The 22,874-nt window shown below is 34.3% G+C and overlaps 1 protein-coding gene across 2 annotated transcripts in view; it reads right to left on the minus strand.

Annotated features, from left to right (window-relative positions):
- Nucleotides 1–22,451, minus strand: part of LOC142337698 (GATOR1 complex protein DEPDC5-like) — a 186,920-nt gene extending 164,469 nt beyond the window's left edge. Inside the window, exons 1-4 of one of the 2 annotated variants that reach the window (XM_075387143.1) lie at nt 22,218–22,451; nt 15,349–15,559; nt 5,789–5,981; nt 5,363–5,502 (exon numbers count right to left, since the gene is read on the minus strand). In XM_075387143.1, the coding sequence (XP_075243258.1) occupies nt 5,363–5,502; nt 5,789–5,981; nt 15,349–15,559; nt 22,218–22,404 (731 nt within the window). In that variant the 5' untranslated portion in view covers nt 22,405–22,451. Of the gene's footprint in view, nt 1–5,362; nt 5,503–5,788; nt 5,982–9,349; nt 9,563–15,348; nt 15,560–22,217 lie in introns of those variants that run through there. The other variant, XM_075387144.1, reaches the window with a different exon arrangement.
- Nucleotides 22,452–22,874: the final 423 nt, after the last annotated feature.

The following is a 22,874-nucleotide window of genomic DNA, read 5'->3' on the forward strand; positions in this document are numbered from 1 at the left end:
GTTTCCAAGCAAAAATTGGTATCTCTTCTGTCTTTTTCTCTCAAAAGATCGTCAATATTTAATAATCTCACGGTTTACCTGTGTGGTTCTGTTGATAGCTGTTTTACGTTGACGATTGTGTTGACCAATTTAAAATAGAATCATATAAACTTGTATTTTGGGCGGGTTGGGTCATGGGTTGTTAAGGTTTGTTGCATATGAATTCAATATGAGGTGTGTACTGATTGCTTGGTTAAAGTGGGGTACATATGGGAAGGGTGGATTTAACTGAATTGCTGAAAAAAATGTTGCTGGCTAACTGCCTTCTTTACTGTTGAACTTTCTCGTGGTTGAAGTTTCTTAAATGCAATCCCACCTCGGTAAAATAATTTTGTGTGTAAATCTTAGATCTAATCCTACTTATATTTAGAGCCACGCCCTTGCAGGGAGCGGCGCTGCCTCAACCCGTGCAGCTGGGACCTTGCTAAGATCTGAACTTAAATACATCGAAATAATCGAAATTAAATACAAATTTCTACTGGGGAATGAATGGCATCATTTACAGAACAGACGAATCAAGTGGCAACCCATAGTTGAAGTGAAACCCAGAAAAGATTGCAGGGAACGTTTGAATTTGAAGAATCACAATCTAAAGATTTCAAAATTGAAGATCCTGACTATCAAACAAATTGTTGAGCAGAATCTCAGTAATTCAGCAAAAAGTAAAAAAAAACTCCGCTTCAACAAAAAGAAAATATGAATAAATTAATGGAAGTTGAAATCCAGATGAGTAGCGGACGCAGCTATTAAAGCAGTAAATCCATCATCCAACAACAATAAAATCACGGATTTGCTAGGAGACGTAGCTAGGCTTGCTTGCCCTTATACTCGAACAAACACCTGGTAATAATGAAAACCAAAACTGAAGCTTGATCAATTCCGAAGCATAAAAATTAAGCTTCAGTTTTGAAAATAAAAAAATGAGAAAAAATCCGATCGCTTGAATCTCTCAAGGAATTCCTCGCTCATCTGACTTGTAAATCTTGATTATTTCCAGAGGATAAATATTAAGATTTACAAGTCAGATGAGCGAGGAAGTTCTTGAGGGATTCAAGCAAACAGATTTTTCTCATTTTTTTATTTTCACAGCTTGCCTCCATATTGCTCTTCGAGACACTCAGACCTTCGAAAACATTATGCAGACAATTGCTGAAAACTATTTGCGAGGTTCAGAACTTTTTTCAGCTCTAGCCATGAATGTAATCGAATGCATGACGTCAAATATTTTAGATAATCAATCAACAAATGTTACGAATCTCTACGTAGAGGAACTAAGAACTCTTCTTTATGCGTGAAAGTCAGGTACCAGAGTTAGATGCGAATAAAAAATGTACAAAGAATAAAACCCAAGGTTGGATACAGACTATTCAGAAACGGAGAATTCACTATAGCTAGCAAACTACCAAAAAAATAGCTTCAATAGCTGTGGGGATATGTAGTCTCATAATACCGATGAAAAGAATCAGACCCAAAAAACTTGAAAATCAATTAATGTACAAAATGATGTGATTAATTAAATTGATTTAGACTTATGTACTGACCAGTTTCTCTCAAATATCTTTCCATTAAAGTGAAATATACTTAATTGACTTTCAATCATCCCATTAATGAGAGCAAAGTCGATCTGAGGCCAGAAAAGTCTTCAGTGATGAAAAAAGTCGCTCAAATAAGTGCGAAAAAGGCGTCCGGCACGCATTACAGTTGAATTGATGCATGAACAAAAAGCTACTTTCAACCGAGTGTGACGTCACACGTACCAAAAATTGACAACGAAAAAAATATAGCAGCACAGTTACCGAACTAGAGTCAAAACTAAACAAAAACAAGTAGCTATCAACTTCATTAGAATATCAGCTTTGGATAGTCAATAAAGCATAGACAAAAACAAACAACAAAAAGTATTTCAAAAATCTGATAACAGTCATTCGACTCGTCCTATTTTTTGTTAAAAAAATGACTAGAGTAGTCAAAGCCATCAACTCTAATATGAACAGAAAATAAACACTTTTACTTTACGAGACCACATATAGTATGCACGAACTTTGTAAACCAATGAGATACAAAGTAAAAGAAGAACAAATGGTCAATTCGAAAATCAATGTCTTGGAAAATAAGAGACATCAAAGTCATTAGAACATAACCGACGAACGTCTGACGAAATGCCCTCAAATGACCAGCGAGCGGTTGGCTTCGGTAGCTAGCTGTGGCATCGGGATGCCAGCATTAGGGGGTGACCGGCGGTTGTGTGTGTGTGGTGGGGGCAAGCGTTGGGAAGAGGGGGTGGGTTCAAGCGATGGGAGGTAGGGTTGGTTAAAATCGACAGGTGAAGTAGGGTGGACAATGGTGTTGGGGGGGGGGGGGTAATGGGGGGGGGGGGGGTGATGGCCGGCGAGGGTGACTAAGGGGGGCAAACTTTTAAGATAAAGACCAAGCAGTTTTGGTGAATCGCGTACTTAGAGAATAGTAAGGCTTAGGGCTCTAAGAGAACTTAATGACCACAAGCGCCAACTGTTTACGCCATTTTTGAGGACAAAAATCAAATGGGTCAGACGAAAAATCGATCAACCGAAAAATGGCATAAAAAAGATCAGCGAACTAATATAATTGCTACAAACTTCGTTTGAGAGCAATTAAATATATTGACCAATATTTGCGGTCTTTAAATAACTACCAAAGCCTAAAAATTTATTTTCCAACTTTCGTAAATACAACTTTGTGACCACTAACCAAAAGTAAGAACAAATACAGAAAACAATTAAAATTAATACAATTAATCGATTTACAAATGATGGCAAAGCCAAAAAACCATTAGTTAAAAAACGGAACCAATACAAAAGTTGCAGCTGGCGCACGCAGGAAGTTAATGACACTGATATGTGATGACTTCAACTAAGTAAACATACCTGGCAGAATGTCAGAAAACAGCCGCAATAGCTGCGTAGATCTGCAGTATAAAAAAACACCAAAAAAGGTAGACCAAAAAATTACTGTTTTCACTAAAGGATGATATGTCATATTTTGATGAAGAATCTGATTAAGTTAGTGATGCCTCTATTAGCTGCTCTCAACTAAACTTCATTTAAAGTGACATACACTCACTTGACCTTATCTCATTTAATTAAAGTAAGGAAAAGTCAATTTCAAAGTGAGAAAGTCATAATGAGAGTGACGTAAGTCACGTGTGACCAAAAACTTAATCACGCGAATAAAAAATTATAGCAGGACAAGTCCTGACGTACAATTCAAAGAAATTTCATTGACTAAACAAAAAACAGGACATAGAACGGACTATGAGTGAATTGGGAAAACCATTTCTAAAAAAGTCAGATAAAAAACAAAAAGAACAAACCGACAAATATCGGAAGAACTGCTCTTGAACGAAAGGCGAGGCAAATTAATTTATCAGGGGCTGTAGCCTAGATCATTTTTTTTATGGGCGCAAAACACCTATCGCCCGCCGGATTCGAACCCTTGAACTCCGATCCATAACCACCCGCACTAACCACAGCGCTATGAATCACTAACTTCTGCTATGCTGCAACCGATTTCATATTAGCAACAAGCTTTACTTCTGAGCAAAAGAAATCAATCAAAAATGAAAAACGAAAGCGTGAAAAAGTCACTTGGGAAGTCAAAGAATGTTCTAGAAGAAAAGCGCAAAATTGTCAAGCAAAAAATTTGCATAAAAAAGACACACACGTTTAAAATAATTGCAATGAACTTTGTTCAAGGGCAATTAAAAAACAGAAAATCAATGTCAAAAGGCCGCTAGCGAAAACAAAAAACCACTATCCAGAAATGTAAATTTGATTCTAGCAAAAAAAAAGCCTAGAGTGAATTATGCCAAGGATTGGGAAAACTATTTAGAAAAAAATCCAATCCAAAAAATTTAAAAAAAAACAGCAAAAACCAAACTGAAATTGCCGCACGTGAACAAAAAAGCACTACAACAAAAAACTAACTACATACACTAACAAAACTGATGATTATATAAAAAAAACCATAAAACAAAAAAGTACAAACAAGAAAATCGAATCTGTTAAAATATGATTAAAAAATCTGATCAAATTTTGTCATAAATTGAGATCTCGAAATAACTATCTCTGCCAAAATTACTTCATCAAAACAACTACTACCTACTAAAACCACAAATGAAAATTTTTTGAAAATACTTGAAGCCAAATCATGAAAAAAAATAAGCTCTTACAAACAACTTGGACTAAAAAAATGAAAAAAGTTAATAAATTCTTTAATATTACAAAAGAACATAAATCCAAAGAAAAATTCCATTCAGCCAATATGGTATGCAGATGCTCTCAAAACAATACACGAGTCATAATAAGTTAAGAAAATTGTCCAAAAAGAGAAAAAAACGAAAAACAGCAAAAAAAATTAAGATAAAAAATGCTTCATATCCACAAAACTTGAACCACTTGTTATCTAAAAATTGCTCAAGTAATAGGCGTTTTCTCAAAACCCATTCGAGTTAGTAAAACAAAACAATCGTCATAAAATCGCAAAAATTAGCCCAAAAATCAGCAAAATATGTTCATATGAATTTCCAGAAATCTTCAAACCACTACCAAAACCCGCCTAAAATTCAAACAGAATTATAACCAAGCCTCTTAACCGACAAAAAACCGAAAAAAAACTGCTTTAAAATGCCGCACGTGAACAAAAAATTTCGCTCGCTTACAGAATTTTTTTTCACACCTCAATTTCTCGCTTTCTAGAAAACAGCGATATGAATAAAAAACCACTCTTTTCGCTCACTTTTCATTTTTTTCAGCAACAAAATCACTCCAAATTTTTCACGCAAAATTAATTTCCTGCTCCAAAATTCACTCCAATAAAATTGATTGAAAAAGGACTTCTCCAATACTCCTCTTCGAGTCGTAATAAAAAAGACAGCGCCCCAATACAATTCAAATTCTTTGAATTGTAAAAATCGCTCCACTAAGAGTGAAAAATGACGTCGCACACTTACTTGAAATTGCCGAAAGTAAAAATACAGAATTCTTGTCAAACACTGCATTCTCACTCTTCTTTAAAAAGCAGTTTGAAAAAAATTCACATAAAACTGCTCGCATCTTCGCTCTTTTGACGACTACCGCGTGACTATAATCACAACTATTATTTGACTTCAAATTGACAACAAAAAAACGAAAGTGTGAATATATCTTTTAAAAAAGACAGCATCCCATTACAGTTCAAACTCATTGAGTGAAATAAAACCAAGAGAAGAACAATAAGAGCTCTGCTCAGCTATGACTATCGCAGCTATTAACAACGTCTGTTTATAGTTACATGCGATTCTCATTACCTTATGTGAGCATTCATTTTTGCGTATGTGAAGTTCATTCCAGTGAAGATGGTTCCTCCGTGTTTCGTGAGATCGCTCAATAAATTCACTTTGTACCTCCATTGATCGCCACGTGAAGTGTACTGCTCAGCTATCACCACCTAATCAAGTTGTCCATAACTAAGAGTAACAGAATTTTTTTACATTATTTACTTTTGTTTCAAAAATCCTTGCAAACTTATTCGATCAAAGTATGAATTAAGGATCGTCGTCACGTATCATAAAGAATTTACTAGATCATTGATGGAAAAAATAAATCGAAGTTAGGTAAATAAATACTATATCAAAGATCTTACGACACCACATTTTTACACTAAATTTGAGTAAATTATGCGAACTGACATCGGAGGAGAAAACGTAGAAGAATTTTGGTTCGTTTACACTAACTTCTATCAAGTCAATGTAGAGATTGTGCAAAGGGGTGAGTGATCTCTTGGGTATCTGATCTCCGTCTGAGGACAGCTGCTTCACTTTGATGATTGTGACGTAGAAGGAAGCAGCATGTTTGGAATTCGAAGGTGGCTTGTATGTCGAACAGATACATTTCTCAATTGCACTCCGCAGAACAGAAACTACAATCCTAAGAAAGCAACATTACTTTTTTAAAAATTGTTGTTCCAGTTAACCTCCGCTGCAGAATCAACAAACTCAATCGAACATTTCTATGCAGCTCTCCATTTGAAACTTCTTCAGCTATCTTGACAATTTGTCATAATTTTGTCTGAAAAGTCTGCAATTTCTAATAATAAAAATAGTTGGATCATAAGATAACCGTTGCTTTTATAATTGTTAACACTTCTTCTTCAATTCCCTCATCTAAAAAAGGAGGTTCCTTATTTCTATTGCGCATGTGAAACTTACAAAATAACCGGCTTATTCTAACATAGGGGAACAAGTGACGATATAGATGAAAATGATTATATATAAAAATTCCGAGATACTAGCTTTTTTAAAAAAAATGAGGATACTGTGAGCCGATATAAAATGTCATTCGAAGCACATCTTAACAAAAATAGTGACCTTATTTTCCAAAGTGTCGATCTTTGCAATGTTTTTTCCACATTTAACCAACTTATTCTTAAAGTGACAGAAGATTTTGCCCCATTAAAAATTGTCGATAGAAAGCAAAAAGTTCTAAAACAGTTTGATAAAAGGTTAAAAAAACTTGCATCGAAACAGAAACCACACTTTTTAAACAAATAAAAAAAACAAAAAAAGCAATGGCCTGATGAAAAAAAATAAAGAGTGAAGAATAGGGCTGGAAAAGCAAATAAAGTTGCGCCTAAAAACAATTGCCCAAAAAAAATTATATCTAAACTCTTTCCGAATGTGTATAGGAAACTCTAAAAAGACTTTTGAGCTTAAAAGCCAATCAAAAAACGCAGAATTTTCCAATTCTAACCAGCTGTTATCAGAAATATAGCGAACCCTCGAAAAATAATGCAACCGAGTTCAACGAAATTTTTGTTTCAATAGGATATCAAGTCAGTAAGCACCTCAATAAAAATCCAACCTTTTCTTAGAAACGAATGCTCTATATATCTTTACGAAACTTCTGCGAGAGAAGCGGGGAAAATTACAACAAATCTTGATAACAAGTCAACCTCAGGTGTTGATGATATATATAAAATGATAAAATATGCCTTCAGATGTCCTCATCCACTACCTGGTGTTTTTGATAAATTTTTCATTTGTCAAAGGTTTAGTTCCCAAAGAACTGGCTCAAGCAAAATTTCTGCCACTAGATAGAAAGCGGTCTAAACTCGATCAAAAAATTATAGGCCCATTTCACTTGTAGTAGTTTTCAGTAGTTTTTGAAAGAGCTATGTAAAATTGAGTGTACCAATATTTGATAAATTTTATTAATTTTAGGAGAAGCAGTTTGCTTATAGAGCTAAGCACAGTGCAATTGATTCACTAGTTGAACTAACAGAAACTGTTCGCATGAGCCAACAACATTCGACCAGTTAGTTTTTTGGGATTTAAAAAAGGCTTTTGATACTATCAATCATACATTTCTTTTGGAAAAGCTACAAATATGGAATTCGGGTCAACTGTTGAAAATAGTTTAACTCATACCCGAGAAAAAGAATGCAGCAAGTTGTATTTTATGTTACCTCGTCTGATTGGTGCAAAAGTCAAGACTGTGTGCCTCAAGGATCAATTTTCGGCCCTATTCTTTTAAATACAAATAAACGACCTCCCCTTAGTCTGTAAAAATGTTGAAAATTTAACACACTTTTTGCTGACCATACTTACATAGAAGCAGTTGGGTGTTCTGTTGAAAATATAACGCATGATTTACATAGCATAAACGTTTGGCTTGAGGGTAAAAAAACTTGTCCTTAATCTTTAAACAGTTCAACTTAACCCGAAAAAGGGTCCCACCAATCTTAGTTTCCAATTGAACAAAACTGACATTAAAGATGAGCATTTCTGTAAAAATCTTGGTAAAAAAATAATAATTAGTTCTCCTTTCGAGGTCATTGATCAGGTGCAAAGTAAGTAAACAATGTCGTATACTAGCAAAACTCAGACATTATTTTCCTAGGATTCAGCTTATTTCTTACTACAATTCAAATGTGACACCATTAATTCAATATGATGCCTTGATTTATTGTTGCTGTACGTACTTAGCGCTTCTGCTGATCTACCTACTGTAGAAAAATTTTGAAAGTAATATATTTTTGAAAAACAGGCGATCACTGGGATCATATTTTTGTGAGGCACTCGTTGTTGACTATCTACGAGCCAAACATATAAGAACTAATAAAATTTTGAGTTTGTTCTCAAATCATTCAATGATATACACCGGCAATATATTTGCAACAATTTGTTTCAATTGAAATTGGACAACGGGAAAACTAGAAGTGGTATTTTAACTTGCTAAAGGAACCGTTTTGTGTAAAGAAGTTGGAGCGCAATTCAATACGTTTTAGAGGTGCTAAATGATATAACAAATTAAAGATAATGGAGATAATGCCCGCTAATTTAGACAATGGTACCAAAGCTGAAGTGACAAGTTTCCGCCGTAATTGAAAAACTCATATCTGGTGTCGAACTATGAGCCAATTAGAAAATGAAGCGAACAACAAGGTTGGACATAGGCTACTCTAATTTAATGAATTGATGTACTATTTGAATATTTTGTTTGCTATATTTTGAACAAATTTACCGAACGTATAAGAAGTCATCATAGTCATTAAACTATTTGGGCAAAATGAAAAAGATCTCGTTATTTGTCCAGATTCCTTGTATTTCATAAACACACAGCAACGAAATTAATTCTTTCTCTTTGTTTATAAGCTACCAACTTATCGTAATTCTTTCAAAAACTGGCCGTCAACAATTCTCATTCACCATGATTTTTTCAAATTACTCATTTTTACCACGGACGCAAATTCAGCTGCTGAGAGGTAGAGGTCACCAAAACTTCTTGGCGTGAAATCAAATGGTCGTAACAGAATAGAAAAAGACGACGAATTAAAAAAACAGCCCGAAATCGACGCTTATTAACACTTAACCTAGCCTCTAGCTGACTAATTACCAAACTAAAAATCATCAATAAGTACTAAACAATAAAGATCATGCTCAAGAATTGTCTCGTCATACTTGCCAACTTATTTGGCCATAGAGGATATACAAAGGATAAATTACAAAAAAACTAATCGTTCCGGCTGATTTTCTAATTTGTTCCACTTGAAACTCATAATTAAACGTGTCTGAAATGGACCAATTCTTCGTTTCCGTCTTTTCGTTTCAGTTTTGCATCAAGAAAAGCTTTTTGCTTATACTTATTTTAAACGGATAACAGATGAGAACAACAAACGCCGTAATTTATTCCATTGCAAAAGCAGCAACGGTCTTTTGCTTCTTAACCGAAGTCGAATACTGATTAGAAAACAGGTAATGACGAATTTTTAGCACGCTGACAATGATTTTACGCACTCATTTTTAGAAGTTGAAGCCTTCACAAATGACTCTGGTCTCAGCACACAAACCAGACCATTCTTTTCATCTACTGTAAAGTCTATATCTAAGCCAGGGTCTCCAGTTGAGTTTATAGAGCACTCAATGCCAGCGGAAGCGTCCGAGGAAGCACTTCAAATGATAACCACATCTCCCACAGACAGAACTGAATTCAGTTTGGATGCTGCGCCTAAGAATTAGATTTTATTACTTATATGACTTTCATCAGCCTGATCTTTACACCGTGCCTGAATTTCCCCGGGTTGCCGGTCATACAAAACTACCGGTAATCATACAATGTCGTATATGAAATTATGATTTCATGGTAATCAAATAAGGATCATCATATGGCGAATCCTCGAAAAATAATGCAAACGAGTTCAACGTATTTTTTGATTCAATAGGGTATCAATTCAGTAAGCACCTCAATAAAATTCCAACCTTTTCTTGGAAACGAATGCTCTATATATCTTTACGAAACTTCTGCGAGAGAAGCGGGGAAATTACAACAAATCTTGATAACAAGTCAACCTCAGGTGTTGATGATATAAATAAAATGATAAAATATGCCTTCAGATGTCCTCATCCACTACCTGGTGTTTTTGATAAATTTTTCATTTGTCAAAGGTTTAGTTCCCAAAGAACTGGCTCAAGCAAAATTTCTGCCACTAGATAGAAAGCGGTCTAAACTCGATCAAAAAATTATAGGCCCATTTCACTTGTAGTAGTTTTCAGTAAAGTTTTTGAAAGAGCTATGTAAAATTGAGTGTACCAATATTTGATAAATTTTATTAATTTTAGGAGAAGCAGTTTGCTTATAGAGCTAAGCACAGTGCAATTGATTCACTAGTTGAACTAACAGAAACTGTTCGCATGAGCCAACAACATTCGACCAGTTAGTTTTTTTGGGATTTAAAAAAGGCTTTTGATACTATCAATCATACATTTCTTTTGGAAAAGCTACAGATATGGAATTCGGGTCAACTGTTGGAAATAGTTTAACTCATATCCGAGAAAAAGAATGCAGCAAGTTGTATTTAATGTTACTTCGTCTGATTGGTGCAAAATTCAAGACTGTGTGCCTCAAGGATCAATTTTCGGCCCTATTCTTTTTAAATACAAATAAACGACCTCCCCTTAGTCTGCAAAAAAGTTGAAAATTTTACACACTTTTTGCTGACCATACTTACATGGAAGCAGTTGAGTGTTCGGTTAAAAATAAAACGCATGATTTACATAGCATAAACGTTTGGCTTGAGGGTAAAAAACTTGTCCTTAATCTTTAAACATTTCAACTTAACTCGAAAAAGGGTCCCACCAATCTTAGTTTCCAAATTGAACAAAACTGACATTAAAGATGAGCATTTCTGTAAATATCTTAGTAAAAAAAATTACTAATAAGTTCTCCTTTCGAGCTCATTGATCAACTGCAAAGTAAGTAAACAATGTCGTATACTAGCAAAACTCAGACATTATTTTCCTAGGATTCAGCTTATTTCTTACTACAATTCAAATGTGACACCATTAATTCAATATGATGCCTTGATTTATTGTTGCTGTACGTACTTAGCGCTTCTGCTGATCTACCTACTGTAGAAAAATTTTGAAAGTAATATATTTTTGAAAAACAGGCGATCACTGGGATCATATTTTTGTGAGGCACTCGTTGTTGACTATCTACGAGCCAAACATATAAGAACTAATAAAATTTTGAGTTTGTTCTCAAATCAATCAATGATATACACCGGCAATATATTTGCAACAATTTGTTTCAATTGAAATTGGACAACCGGAAAACTAGAAGTGGTATTTTAACTTGCTAAAGGAACCGTTTTGTGTAAAGAAGTTGGAGCGCAATTCAATACGTTTTAGAGGTGCTAAATGATATAACAAATTAAAGATAATGGAGATAATGCCCGCTAATTTAGACAATGGTACCAAAGCTGAAGTGACAAGTTTCCGCCGTAATTGAAAAACTCATATCTGGTGTCGAACTATGAGCCAATTAGATTGGTTTTTAACTGAAGCGAACAACAAAGTTGGACATAGGCTAACTGACGTTACACATGCAAAATGACGTCACACATGCAATTCAGTTGAAATTGCCTGAACGAATGAACAAAAAGTGGCTGTGACGTCATATGGTCGTAACAAAAATCAAGACGACGAAATAAAAAAACATAGCAGGACAAGTCCTGAGGTTGAAGCCTCCACAAATGACTCTGGTCTCAGCACACAAACCAGACCATTCTTTTCATCAACTGTAAAGACTATATCTAAGCCAGGGTCTCCAGTTGAGTTTATAGAGCACTCAATGCCAGCGGAAGCGTCCGAGGAAGCACTTCAAATGATAACCACATCTCCCACAGACAGAACTGAATTCAGTTTGGATGCTGCGCCTAAGAATTAGATTTTATTACTTATATGACTTTCATCAGCCTGATCGTTACACCGTGCCTGAATTTCCCCGGGTTGCCGGTCATACAAAACTACCGGTAATCATACAATGTCGTATATGAAATTATGATTTCATGGTAATCAAATAAGGATCATCATATGGCGAATCCTCGAAAAATAATGCAAACGAGTTCAACGAATTTTTTGCTTCAATAGGGTATCAATTCAGTAGGCACCTCAATAAAATTCCAACCTTTGCTTGGAAACGAATGCTCTATATATCTTTACGAAACTTCTGCGAGAGAAGTGGGGAAAATTACAACAATTCTTGATAACAAGTCAACCTCAGGTGTTGATGATATAAATAAAATGATAAAATATGCCTTCAGATGTCCTCATCCCCTATCTGGTGTTTTTCATAAATTTTTCATTTGTCAAAGGTTTAGTTCCCAAAGAACTGGCTCAAGCAAAATTTCTGCCACTAGATAAACTCGATCAAAAAATTATAGGCCCATTTCACTTGTAGTAGTTTTCAGCAAAGTTATTGAAAGAGCTATGTAAAATCGAATGTACCAATATTTGATAAATATTATTAATTTTAGGAGAAGCAGTTTGCTTATAGAGCTAAGCACAGTGCAATTGATTCACTAGTTGAACTAACAAGAAACTGTTCGCATGAGCCAACAACATTCGACCAGTTAGTTTTTTGGGATTTAAAAAAGGCTTTTGACACTATCAATCATACATTTCTTTTGCAAAGCTACAGATATGGAATTCGGGTCAACTGTTGGAAATAGTTTAACTCATATCCGAGAAAAAGAATGCAGCAAGTTGTATTCAATGTTACTTCGTCTGATTGGTGCAAAATTCAAGACTGTGTGCCTCAAGGATCAATTTTCAGCCCTATTTTTTTTAAATACAAATAAACGACCTCCCCTTAGTCTGTAAAAAAGTTGAAAATTTTACACACTTCTTGCTGACCATACTTACATGGAAGCAGTTGAGTGTTCCAATGAAAATATAACGCATGGTTTACATAGCATAAACGTTTGGCTTGAGGGTAAAAAACTTGTCCTTAATCTTAAAACATTTCAACTTAACTCGAAAAAGGGTCCCACCAATCTTAGTTTCCAAATTGAACAAAACTGACATTAAAGATGAGCATTTCTGCAAATATCTTAGTAAAAAAATCAATAATAAGTTCTCCTTTCGAGCTCATTGATCAACTGCAAAGTAAGTAAACAATGTCGTATACTAGCAAAACTCTGACATTATTTTCCTAGGATTCAGCTTATTTCTTACTAAAATTCAAATGTGACACCATTAATTCAATATGATGCCTTGATTTATTGTTGCTGTACGTACTTAGCGCTTCTGCTGATCTACCTACTGTAGAAAAATTTTGAAAGTAATATATTTTTGAAAAACAGGCGATCACTGGGATCATAATTTTGTGAGGCACTCGTTGTTGACTATCTACGAGCCACACATATACGAACTAATTTAACTTTGAGTTTGTTATCAAATCAATCAATGATATACACCGGCAATATATTTGCAACAATTTGTTTAAAATGCAATTGGACAACCGGAAAACTAGAAGTGGTATTTTTAACTTGCTAAAGGAACCGTTTTGTATGAAGAAGTTGGAGCGCAATTCAATACGTTTTACAGGTGCTTAATGATATAACAAATAAAAGATAATGGAGATAATGCCCGCTAATTTAGACAATGGTACCAAAGCTGAAGTGACAAGTTTCCGCCGTAATTGAAAAACTCATATCTGGTGTCGAACTATGAGCCAATTAGATTGGTTTTTAACTGAAGCGAACAACAAAGTTGGACATAGGTTACTCTAATTTAATGAATTGATGTACTATTTGAATATTTTCTTTGCCATATTTTGAACATATTTACCGAACGTATATCAAGTCATCATAGTCATTAAACTATCTGGGCAAAATGAAAAAGATCTCGTTATTTGTCCAGGTTCCTTGTATTTCATAAATACACAGCAACGAAATTAATTCTTTCTCTTTGTTTATAAGTTACCAGCTTATCGTAATTCTTTCAAAAACTGGCTGTCAACAATTCTCATTCACCATGATTTTTTCAAATTACTCATTTTTAACACGGACGCAAATTCAGCTGCTGAGAGGTAGAAGTCACCAAAACTTCCTGGCGTGAAATCAAATGGTCGTAACCGAACAGAAACATAGCTGGCAGATTGCCAGATAATAGCCGCAATAGATTCGTAGATTGGCAGTCTAAAAAAACAGTAAAAAAGACAGACCAAAAAAAATTCGTCTTTTCATTGAAGGCTGATCTGTTATATTTTGATTAAAAATTGTAGTTATTGCTGCCTCTATTAGCTGATCTCAAATAACCTTCATTTAGAGTGACACACACCCATTTGACCTTATCTCCTTGCATTAAAGTAAATAAAAGTCAATTTCAAATTGAGGAAGTCATTTTTGAGAGTGAGGTAAGTCAAGTGTGACCAAAAATTTAATCACGCGCATGAACAAAGAAACTCGCTCCACTAAGAGCGAAAAATGACGTCACACATGCAATTCAGTTGAAATTGCATGAACGAATGAACAAAAAGTGGCTGTGACGTCATATGGTCGTAACAAAAATCATGACGACGAAATAAAAAAACACAGCAGGACAAGTCCTGACGTACAATTTTCATTGACTAAACAGAAAACTGGACCTAGAACGGACTATGAATGGATTGGGAAAATCATTTAGAGAAAAATCCGACCCAAAAAATCGAAAAAACAGTGAAAATCAAAGTGAAATTGCCGCATGTGAACAAAAAACCACTAGCGAGAAAGCGAATTTTTGTTCACACACCGTTTTCTCACTCTAATTTAAATTTAGAGCGAAAAAATTTCACGCCGCAAAACCACTCGCTTTTTCGCTCCACTTCCTGTTTCGGCGTGACCAAAATCACTACTCCAATTTGACTTCAGAAATCATGAAAATGTGTGAACAGATCTTAAAAAAAAGACAGCGCCCCAATACAATTCAAATTCTTTGAATTGTAAAAAAACCAAGAGAAGGCCAATAATAGCCCCAGCTATCGCTGTGCGGCTATCAAAAAGACAACGAATTAAAAAAAACAGCCCAAAATCGACGCTCATTAAGACTTAACCTAGGCTCTAGCGAACTAATTACCAAACTAAAAATCATCAATAAGTACTAAACAATAAGGATCATGCTCAAGAATTGTCTCGTCATACTTGCCTACTTATTTGGCCATAGAGGATTAAAAAAGGATAAATTACAAAAAACTAATCGTTTCTGCTGATTTTCTGATTTGTTCCACTTGAAATTCATAATTAAACATGTCTGAAATGGACCAATTCTTCGTTTCCGTCTTTTCGTTTCAGTTTTGCATCAAGAAACTTTTTGCTTATACTTATTTTAAACGGATAACAGACGAGAACAACAAACGCCGTAATTTATTCCATTGCAAAAGCAGCAACGGTCTTTTGCTTCATAACCAAAGTCGAATACTGATTAGAAAACAGGTGATGACGAATTTTTAGCACGCTGACAATGATTTTACGCACTCATTTTTAGATGTTGAAGCCTCCACAAATGACTCTGGTCTCAGCACACAAAGCAGACCATTCTTTTCATCAGCTGTAAAGTCTATATCTAAGCCAGGGTCTCCAGTTGAGTTTATAGAGCACTCAATGCCAGAGGAAGCGTCCGAGGAAGCACTTCGAATGATAACCACATCTCCCACAGACAGAACTGAATTCAGTTTGGATGCTGCGCCTAAGAATTAGATTTTATTACTTATACGACTTTCATCAGCCTGATCGTTACACCGTGCCTGAATTTCCCCGGGTTGCCGGTCATACAAAATTACCGGTAATCATACAATGTCGTATATGAAAGTATGATTTCATGGTAATCAAATAAACAAATTTTCTAATGGAAATGAGATAAAACAGACGGCAATCAGGTTGCAACATTTTTCAATGGCTTAACTCCATACTTGGGATCCACAAATAGTTCATTTTTTCTCTCTAATACAAGGTCATATATGAATGTATCAGCATCTTGTAATCATAACAAAATCAAAAAACAAAGGGGAAGCAGATATCAACAACAATGGCATGAATGCATTATTCCTCTTTCAAAAAAGAGGTCACAATTTTTGAATCACCGACAAAAATGAGGTAATGGTTTGATAGGCTTGTATCAACAGCTTTATTCACATGCAAAAAATTCTTTTGTATGTTAAGGAACCCATAGAGTGAAGCAAAAACACTCGCAGTGCTCATGAGCTTAAACTTGCATTGTTTGAAAGATAAATTGCCGGCAGTGTTATTAAATTTTTTAAAAAGGATTCAACATATTATGATATCCAGATTATCCTGAAAGAATCATTTATGGTTTTCTGGTACTCATACAAAATGCATGTATAATTTCCTGATAATCATTCATTAATAATAAATGGTTTTTTTGTTATTCATATTAGTCATATAAGTGATTTCTCTTTTATGATCTCCTACTAATCGTACAAGGATCATCTATGATGCCATATATGACTTCATGGTAACCGTAGCACGCTCGTAGTAAAAGATAGCATACGACGTGCATGACATCGTATCTGATCCTTTTATGATAGCAAAGAAGTGGCATTCGGGTTCCTTGTATACGCTAAGTTTTACTGGTTACATGACAATTTACCCAATTCCATTTTACCCAACCTTCTATTTTACCCAATGCCATTTTACCCAATTCCAACTTACCTATAATCCTAAAGTAACTAATTTTGAGAATTACCCAATATCTTTGATCTGATTGTAATTAATGCTCTTTTCAAGTTCAAAGCAAAGAGCGTAAGGCTAATTACACCGCCTAAATAAAACGGCTCTACCATAGTTCAAAGCAAATGGCGTCAAGCATGCATTAACAAATGCGAAACAAGAGATAAAGTTGCACCATTTACTATTTAAACGCTTCTCATTCTCAGTGACTGACATCGTGTCCAGACAAAAACAGTCCCAGACAAAATAGTCCCAAATTGCAAATGATTTCCAGACAAAACAGTCCCAGACAAAATAGTCCAATAAAAACAGACAAAATAGTCCCAGACAAAATAGTCCCGAATAAATAACGAAACAACTGTAAAAAATAATCTAGAAACAATTAACAACCATAATCTACGAGTTAATTTTCTGAATGTTTTGTTTTTTAATTGATATAAACGAGGATTATACGAAAAAGTTGTTTCAAAAAACATATTTTGGCTAAAACTATGTTGTAATCAGCCTAATATTTGTTCAATGAATTGCAATTATATGAATAACTTAAGTGGTTCCGTTGTTAATTGGTGTGCATCTGTTTAACTCTATGTTTAGTTCGGACTATTCTGTCTGGGACTCTTTTGTCTGCTTTTTGGGACTGTTTTGTCTGGGACTGTTTTATTTGGGAATATTTTGCTATTCGGGACTGTTTTTTCTGTTCACCGGCTGACATAAAATTGCAATTTTAATGCTATTCTAATTGAACGTTGGTAGTCTTTGCCATTCAGTTTCAGTTGTAATCTACAGGTTTTTCAGTTCTGACCAATTTGTGTCAACAACAAAACAGAATTTTGATTTAAGAAATGTTAATTTTAAGAAATGTTCCGGTTTTACAATTATTTCTGACAGCTGTGGATGGACCGTCGATTAACTAAAGCACCGTTTAATACGAAAACTCAGAGGATCAACTGAAAAATTGTTTTCTGGCAAAAGCTGCTCAATGCAAGTTTTCAGCAGCTCAAACAGCTTCAATAGATAACAAAAACAATATATTAAAAATCAACTGTGTGCAATGTTTGTATTTAAAAACCCTCGCAGCTGAACCCCAAACTACACTTTTCGATAACAACAAACAATGACCGTATTAACATGCGGCACGAAATTGCAGCAGAATCAGAAATTACCCAATAAGTAATTTCCCCAATTTTGTTTTTGAAAGCACTTGTAGTCGACAAAGTCATTAGTTGCACGGTGACAATTTCTTCACGAAAATTACATCGAGAAAACTTAAGAATCAAATTGTTTGCAAACAAGCATCGTCAAAGTAATCAAAACTAATAGCTGCTTACCGCAACCTCCCAATAATGATAATTAAATCATTAGATAACTCTTATCAGCTCTGATATCGAAGTATCAATTGCTGTATCAAAACAAATCAGAGAAGAACGCATTACAAATTCAGCAATCACACCCCTTGAAAACAACACTTTCGAAATCATCATGTTAAAAAATCGTACTTTAACATAGCCGGCGGATTGCCGGAAATTAGCCGCCGCTGATTGAAACAGAAAAAGAAAAAAAGAAAGATTGAAATTGAAAAAAATTTTGTCCTAAGTTTCAAAAACTGTTTTAACTCAGCCTGCAGTTTTAGTTAGATTCTAAACCTATACTTACCTCAGCTTCTAAACTGAAGGGTATTAAGCTTAATACTAGTATCAGCTAGCAATCGCTCTAATGAACTTTGATAATCTAATGCACTATGACAATGACCGGGCTTTATTGGTTTATCCCGTTTCTTTTAATTTTGCTCTTTTGACATTTACCGCATTCACTACATTGCGTAATTCAATGCGTGAAAGAACATAGGGTCCATTCAGTTTACACCGTGAAGGAGGTAAGTCAGAAGTCAAACGTGAAAATCGTGACTTAAGTAAAACGAAAAACGTGATCAAAAGGTAAAGCGAATTCAAATAACAGGACAAGTCCTGACGTACAATTCAAAGAATTTTCATTGACTGAACAAAAAACCAGACCTAGAACGGGCTATAAATGAATTGGGAAAAACATTTTCTTTAAAATTAGATCAAAAAATAATTAGAAAAAAAACAAAATCAATATCGAAATGCCGCATGTGAACAAAAAAACCGCTAACGAGAAAAGGAAATTTGGTTCAAACGAAAAAAGAAGCCTAGAATAAATTATGAATGGATTGGGCAAACTATTTAAAAAATTGGATCCAAAAAAATAAAACAGTAAAAATCAAAGTGAAATCGCTGCAGGTGAACAAAAAACCACTAGCGAGAAAGCTAATTTTTCTCACTCTACTTTAAAATTAGAGCAAACAAATTTCACGCCAGAAAATCAGTCACTTTTTCAATCCACTTACTGTATCGGCGTGACCACTACTACAATTTGACTTCAAAAATCATTAAAATGTGTAAAAAGATCTTAAAAAAAGACAGCGCCCCAATACAATTGAAATTCTATGAATTGTAAAAAGGAGAGGCTGACGGCGGCCATTGATCGATTAAACGTAATTAATTATAAAATAGGTAGCATCTCAAGGCATATTTTTTGTTTGTTAAAGTTGACATTTAAAAAATGAAACAAAAAACGGAGAAATAATCAGGGATGAAATTGCCACAATATGCATTGTCTGAAAATTATTCATATAAAATGGCCTAAGTAACTGTATCTCAAATCACCCCTTCAGCTGTATCTCAACTTTTCAAAAACCTGGTGACCGATTTTTAGAAAAAAATGAAGGGCCAAATTCCTAACTTTTTCTGTTTAGTTTGACAATAAATTCAAGTTTGTCAATAAATTACTGCTCCTAACGTATGCTCCTTTCTTCAATAGAACACTTTTTCTCGGATGACCTTAGATGATTTCTTACAATAACATTTCAGATTTACTTGTCGCGAAAGGGGATAACTTGTCTATCTTCTTTGCAAATCTAAAATTAAAGCAATTTGTCCCGAGCAAACATATGAGTACAACTTACTTTAATATGGAAACTGAAAAACTCACAAGCTTAATTTTAATAAAATATTACCCGATGTAAAAACAGCATTCACATAAAAAAACCGCATTTTCACAGAAACTTAAAGTCCAACAAGAGCAATGAGTTGCCGGGAAAGTTCGATTCAGAAAAACACACAGTAATTTGCAAAACAAACATCTGTGATCAGTTGACGCACTAGACAAGTGACTGGAGCAAAGTTTCAAGTTATTTCAAGTTGTTTTGAAATCATACATTATGTGTCCTATACTCGTAAACTTCTAATGTAGGAAGGTTTTTAAGGTTTTACAATTAATATCAAACCAAAAAAACTTTTCTTTCGCTACAATGAAAAAATTGAAAATATGACGTTAAAAATCCTTTTTAAAATTTGTCTGCTAAAGTTTATACTTTTCTTGCCGAAAAACTCACGTTTTGTATATCAACTGGTTGAAAAACTCACGTTTTCCATTCCAATAAAAATAAAAGTACACTGCTATTATTATTGTGCAAAAATAACAAAAGGACATCTGACGAATTTACATTAAGTTAGTCTACTAATCAAAATGGCACAAACAAATGATCATTGAAGGCAAGGAAGTTAAAAAAGTAATTTTTTTCGTTCTCTTGTCAAGCTGTTGCGTTTTCTACTATGTTTTTGGAAATACCTTAAGGAACCACACAAGTCTTTGTTTTCAAATTTAAGACCTAAAAATAGGTGACACGTTTGAAAGGAAGCAGACAAACTCACAATACATATTTTCAATATGTTCTAAAATATATCTGATTAAGATTTTTCATTTTTTAATTGGAGCAAAATTACACTGATAATTTTTCATATTTTCTGTTGACTGAAATTGCTATTGAACCAAGGCCAATGTAGAACCTAAATTTGAGAGTCGATGGAAGCATCAGGAACAATCAACAGAAAATAGAAATCAAATCTTTCAAAAAATAAGTATTCTGTTGTTTTTGTCTTAAGTGTCTCATATTTAGTTAGAGTTGAGAAACTTCGGTCGAGTCACCCTTTAAGTCAATTAGAGGACGTGGGTAATAGGCTTACCGCAACTGCCCAGAGAAACTTGCAAAACAAAGTTTTTTTCGATGACATTGATCTTTTTCTTATGTCACTCAGAAATGTCATAATATTTCTATACATTAAAGTAAATACAAGAGAAAGTAAATACAAGTTACAATACTGTTCTAAAATTTCATATAACGGCTGAAGGAAAAAACTAGAAATTAATTTTCGAGAAAAATTTTCCAGCTGCTCAAATCTGTTCGATTCCTATTTGTTTTAAAAGTTTACTGTTTTCATCATATCGATGACAAATTGATCTACAAAAAATTTGAAATAGGTTTCAAAGTAGAGAGAAATTGTGAAATTTCAAGCCTCTTTCGTTTTTGAGCAAAACTATGATCCAATTCATATTTTATTAACCTAATAAACAAATATTCGTTTTTTCCTTACCTGTTTTCATTAGAATTTTTAAAACAGCCCCTCCTTTTCAGCCTGCAATAAAATTTGCATGTTTTAATTCAAAAGTACTTTAAGGTTAATAATTTAACAGAAAAACAAACAGCCGACCTCGCATATATATTCCTCAACTTAGAGAAAATGTTGAAACAAAAACTACATCTTGTCTTTATTTCAACCACATCACTTTTCAAAGAAGGTGCTCAGTTGTATTCTAATTTATCTGTATTCTGAATTATCTGCATTCGATCGCACTGCTCAAATATTTTTTTTTCACACGTCAGTAATTCTTGAACGCTTTTAAGTCTAATTGTGGTAACAAAACAATTCATGACGATTTCCTCAAATAGCTTGACAATTCTAACAATTAAAAAATATTTCATTGTCCTAAAACAATTTAACAAGTTGCTAAACAGTAATTCCAAAGTAAAATATCTCTGTTTTTCGTTTTTTCTTGAGTTGAATCCTTCATTCTCTAATGAATTAGTCGTCAAACTTGATTACAATTCGATTTTAAATTTTGGCCGTTCTGATTAGATTTTTGAAGCATTACAACTGTTTCGGTTTCAAATAGCGTTTCTTGAAACCCTTTTTACATTGCTTTCTCGAACCCGTGCGCACAAAATGAATGTTCCAAGTGAAATAAAAAAAAGTGGGAGGAGTTCTGAAACTGTTTTGCGAGAAAACCAATTATTAGGGTTATTTCTCTTTTTAATAGCATGGCCATCAAATCTTGTACTTTCACACATGGTAGAATTCGTGCTCCGGTAACTGCATGTTTGGTCCTCAATCTTCAGCTTCATAGATCAAAATTTGAGGAAGCATATTTCAATTCAAAAGTTTTTTTGTTAAAATGATATTGTAGTTGTATGTCTCCATAATTTGCATCAGAGGCAACAAAGAGAAAAAATAGGCATTTAATTAAGCTATTAAGTCTGCCTTAAGTCTTTCGAGGGAAATCCATGGAACAAAGAAATCCTTGTTTGTTTCTTAACTTGAACTGTTATGTCCGCAACAGTCTTCTTACCCCAACACCAGGAAATTCAGATTTTCTAGGGTAAGAGAATTAAAAAGCAACGTTCCAGAAAACAGCATCTCTTTTAAGCCGGTTTTATAGTTTGCCGTTTGATAAGATTCTGCTTCACGTACAGACTATCTCGATTTCAGGAACTTCAATGATTTCAATCTAACTTTCCTTACCTGAGAATCGAACTGCATTTGCTAACTCCCAGTTGTGAGGCGTCACTCCGGCATCAGAATGCATGAATCCTCCGCCAATATTGGACGGAGGCGGAGGAGGGTTGGACATTGACAGCGATATATTAGTCCCTGAATTCGGTGCATCATGGCACATGAGCGGACATGTGAAAAGGTGCTCATTGATCATTTTCAGAGAGTTCTACTAAGCTACACGACTTCAGTCAACGTTCATTAGTAACTGAAGAACAAAAATACTTTAAACTTTATGCGTAGGCAATTTTAAACTTGGAAACTTTTGTCATTATTTGAAATTTTCAATTTTATCCCATCTCAAAACCGAAACAAAACCTTGTCTCATAGTAAGTGCAAATTGACTAGCTGACCGTAAAATATAACAAGACAGCTGGCGCGAAACTTTGCGTAGCACAGAATGTTCCAACATACGTCTCAAGTGTCACAAATTTCCCTTTGTTCTCAGACGAAAAGCTCTTTTATGACTAAAAATTTTTTGAAGCTAATCTTGAAGCTACGCTCATTTTGAAGCGTCCTTTTCCATAGCAACCTTGAGTAAGACTTATTTTGAAAAAAAAATCGAATAATTTGAAAAAAAACAGAACTTATCAGAAACTCACATTGATAAAATTTCACTAAATGAAA

This window comes from Convolutriloba macropyga, chromosome 4 (assembly GCF_964194025.1).
Source record: "Convolutriloba macropyga chromosome 4, txConMacr16.3, whole genome shotgun sequence".
Lineage (NCBI taxonomy): Eukaryota > Metazoa > Xenacoelomorpha > Acoela > Convolutidae > Convolutriloba > Convolutriloba macropyga.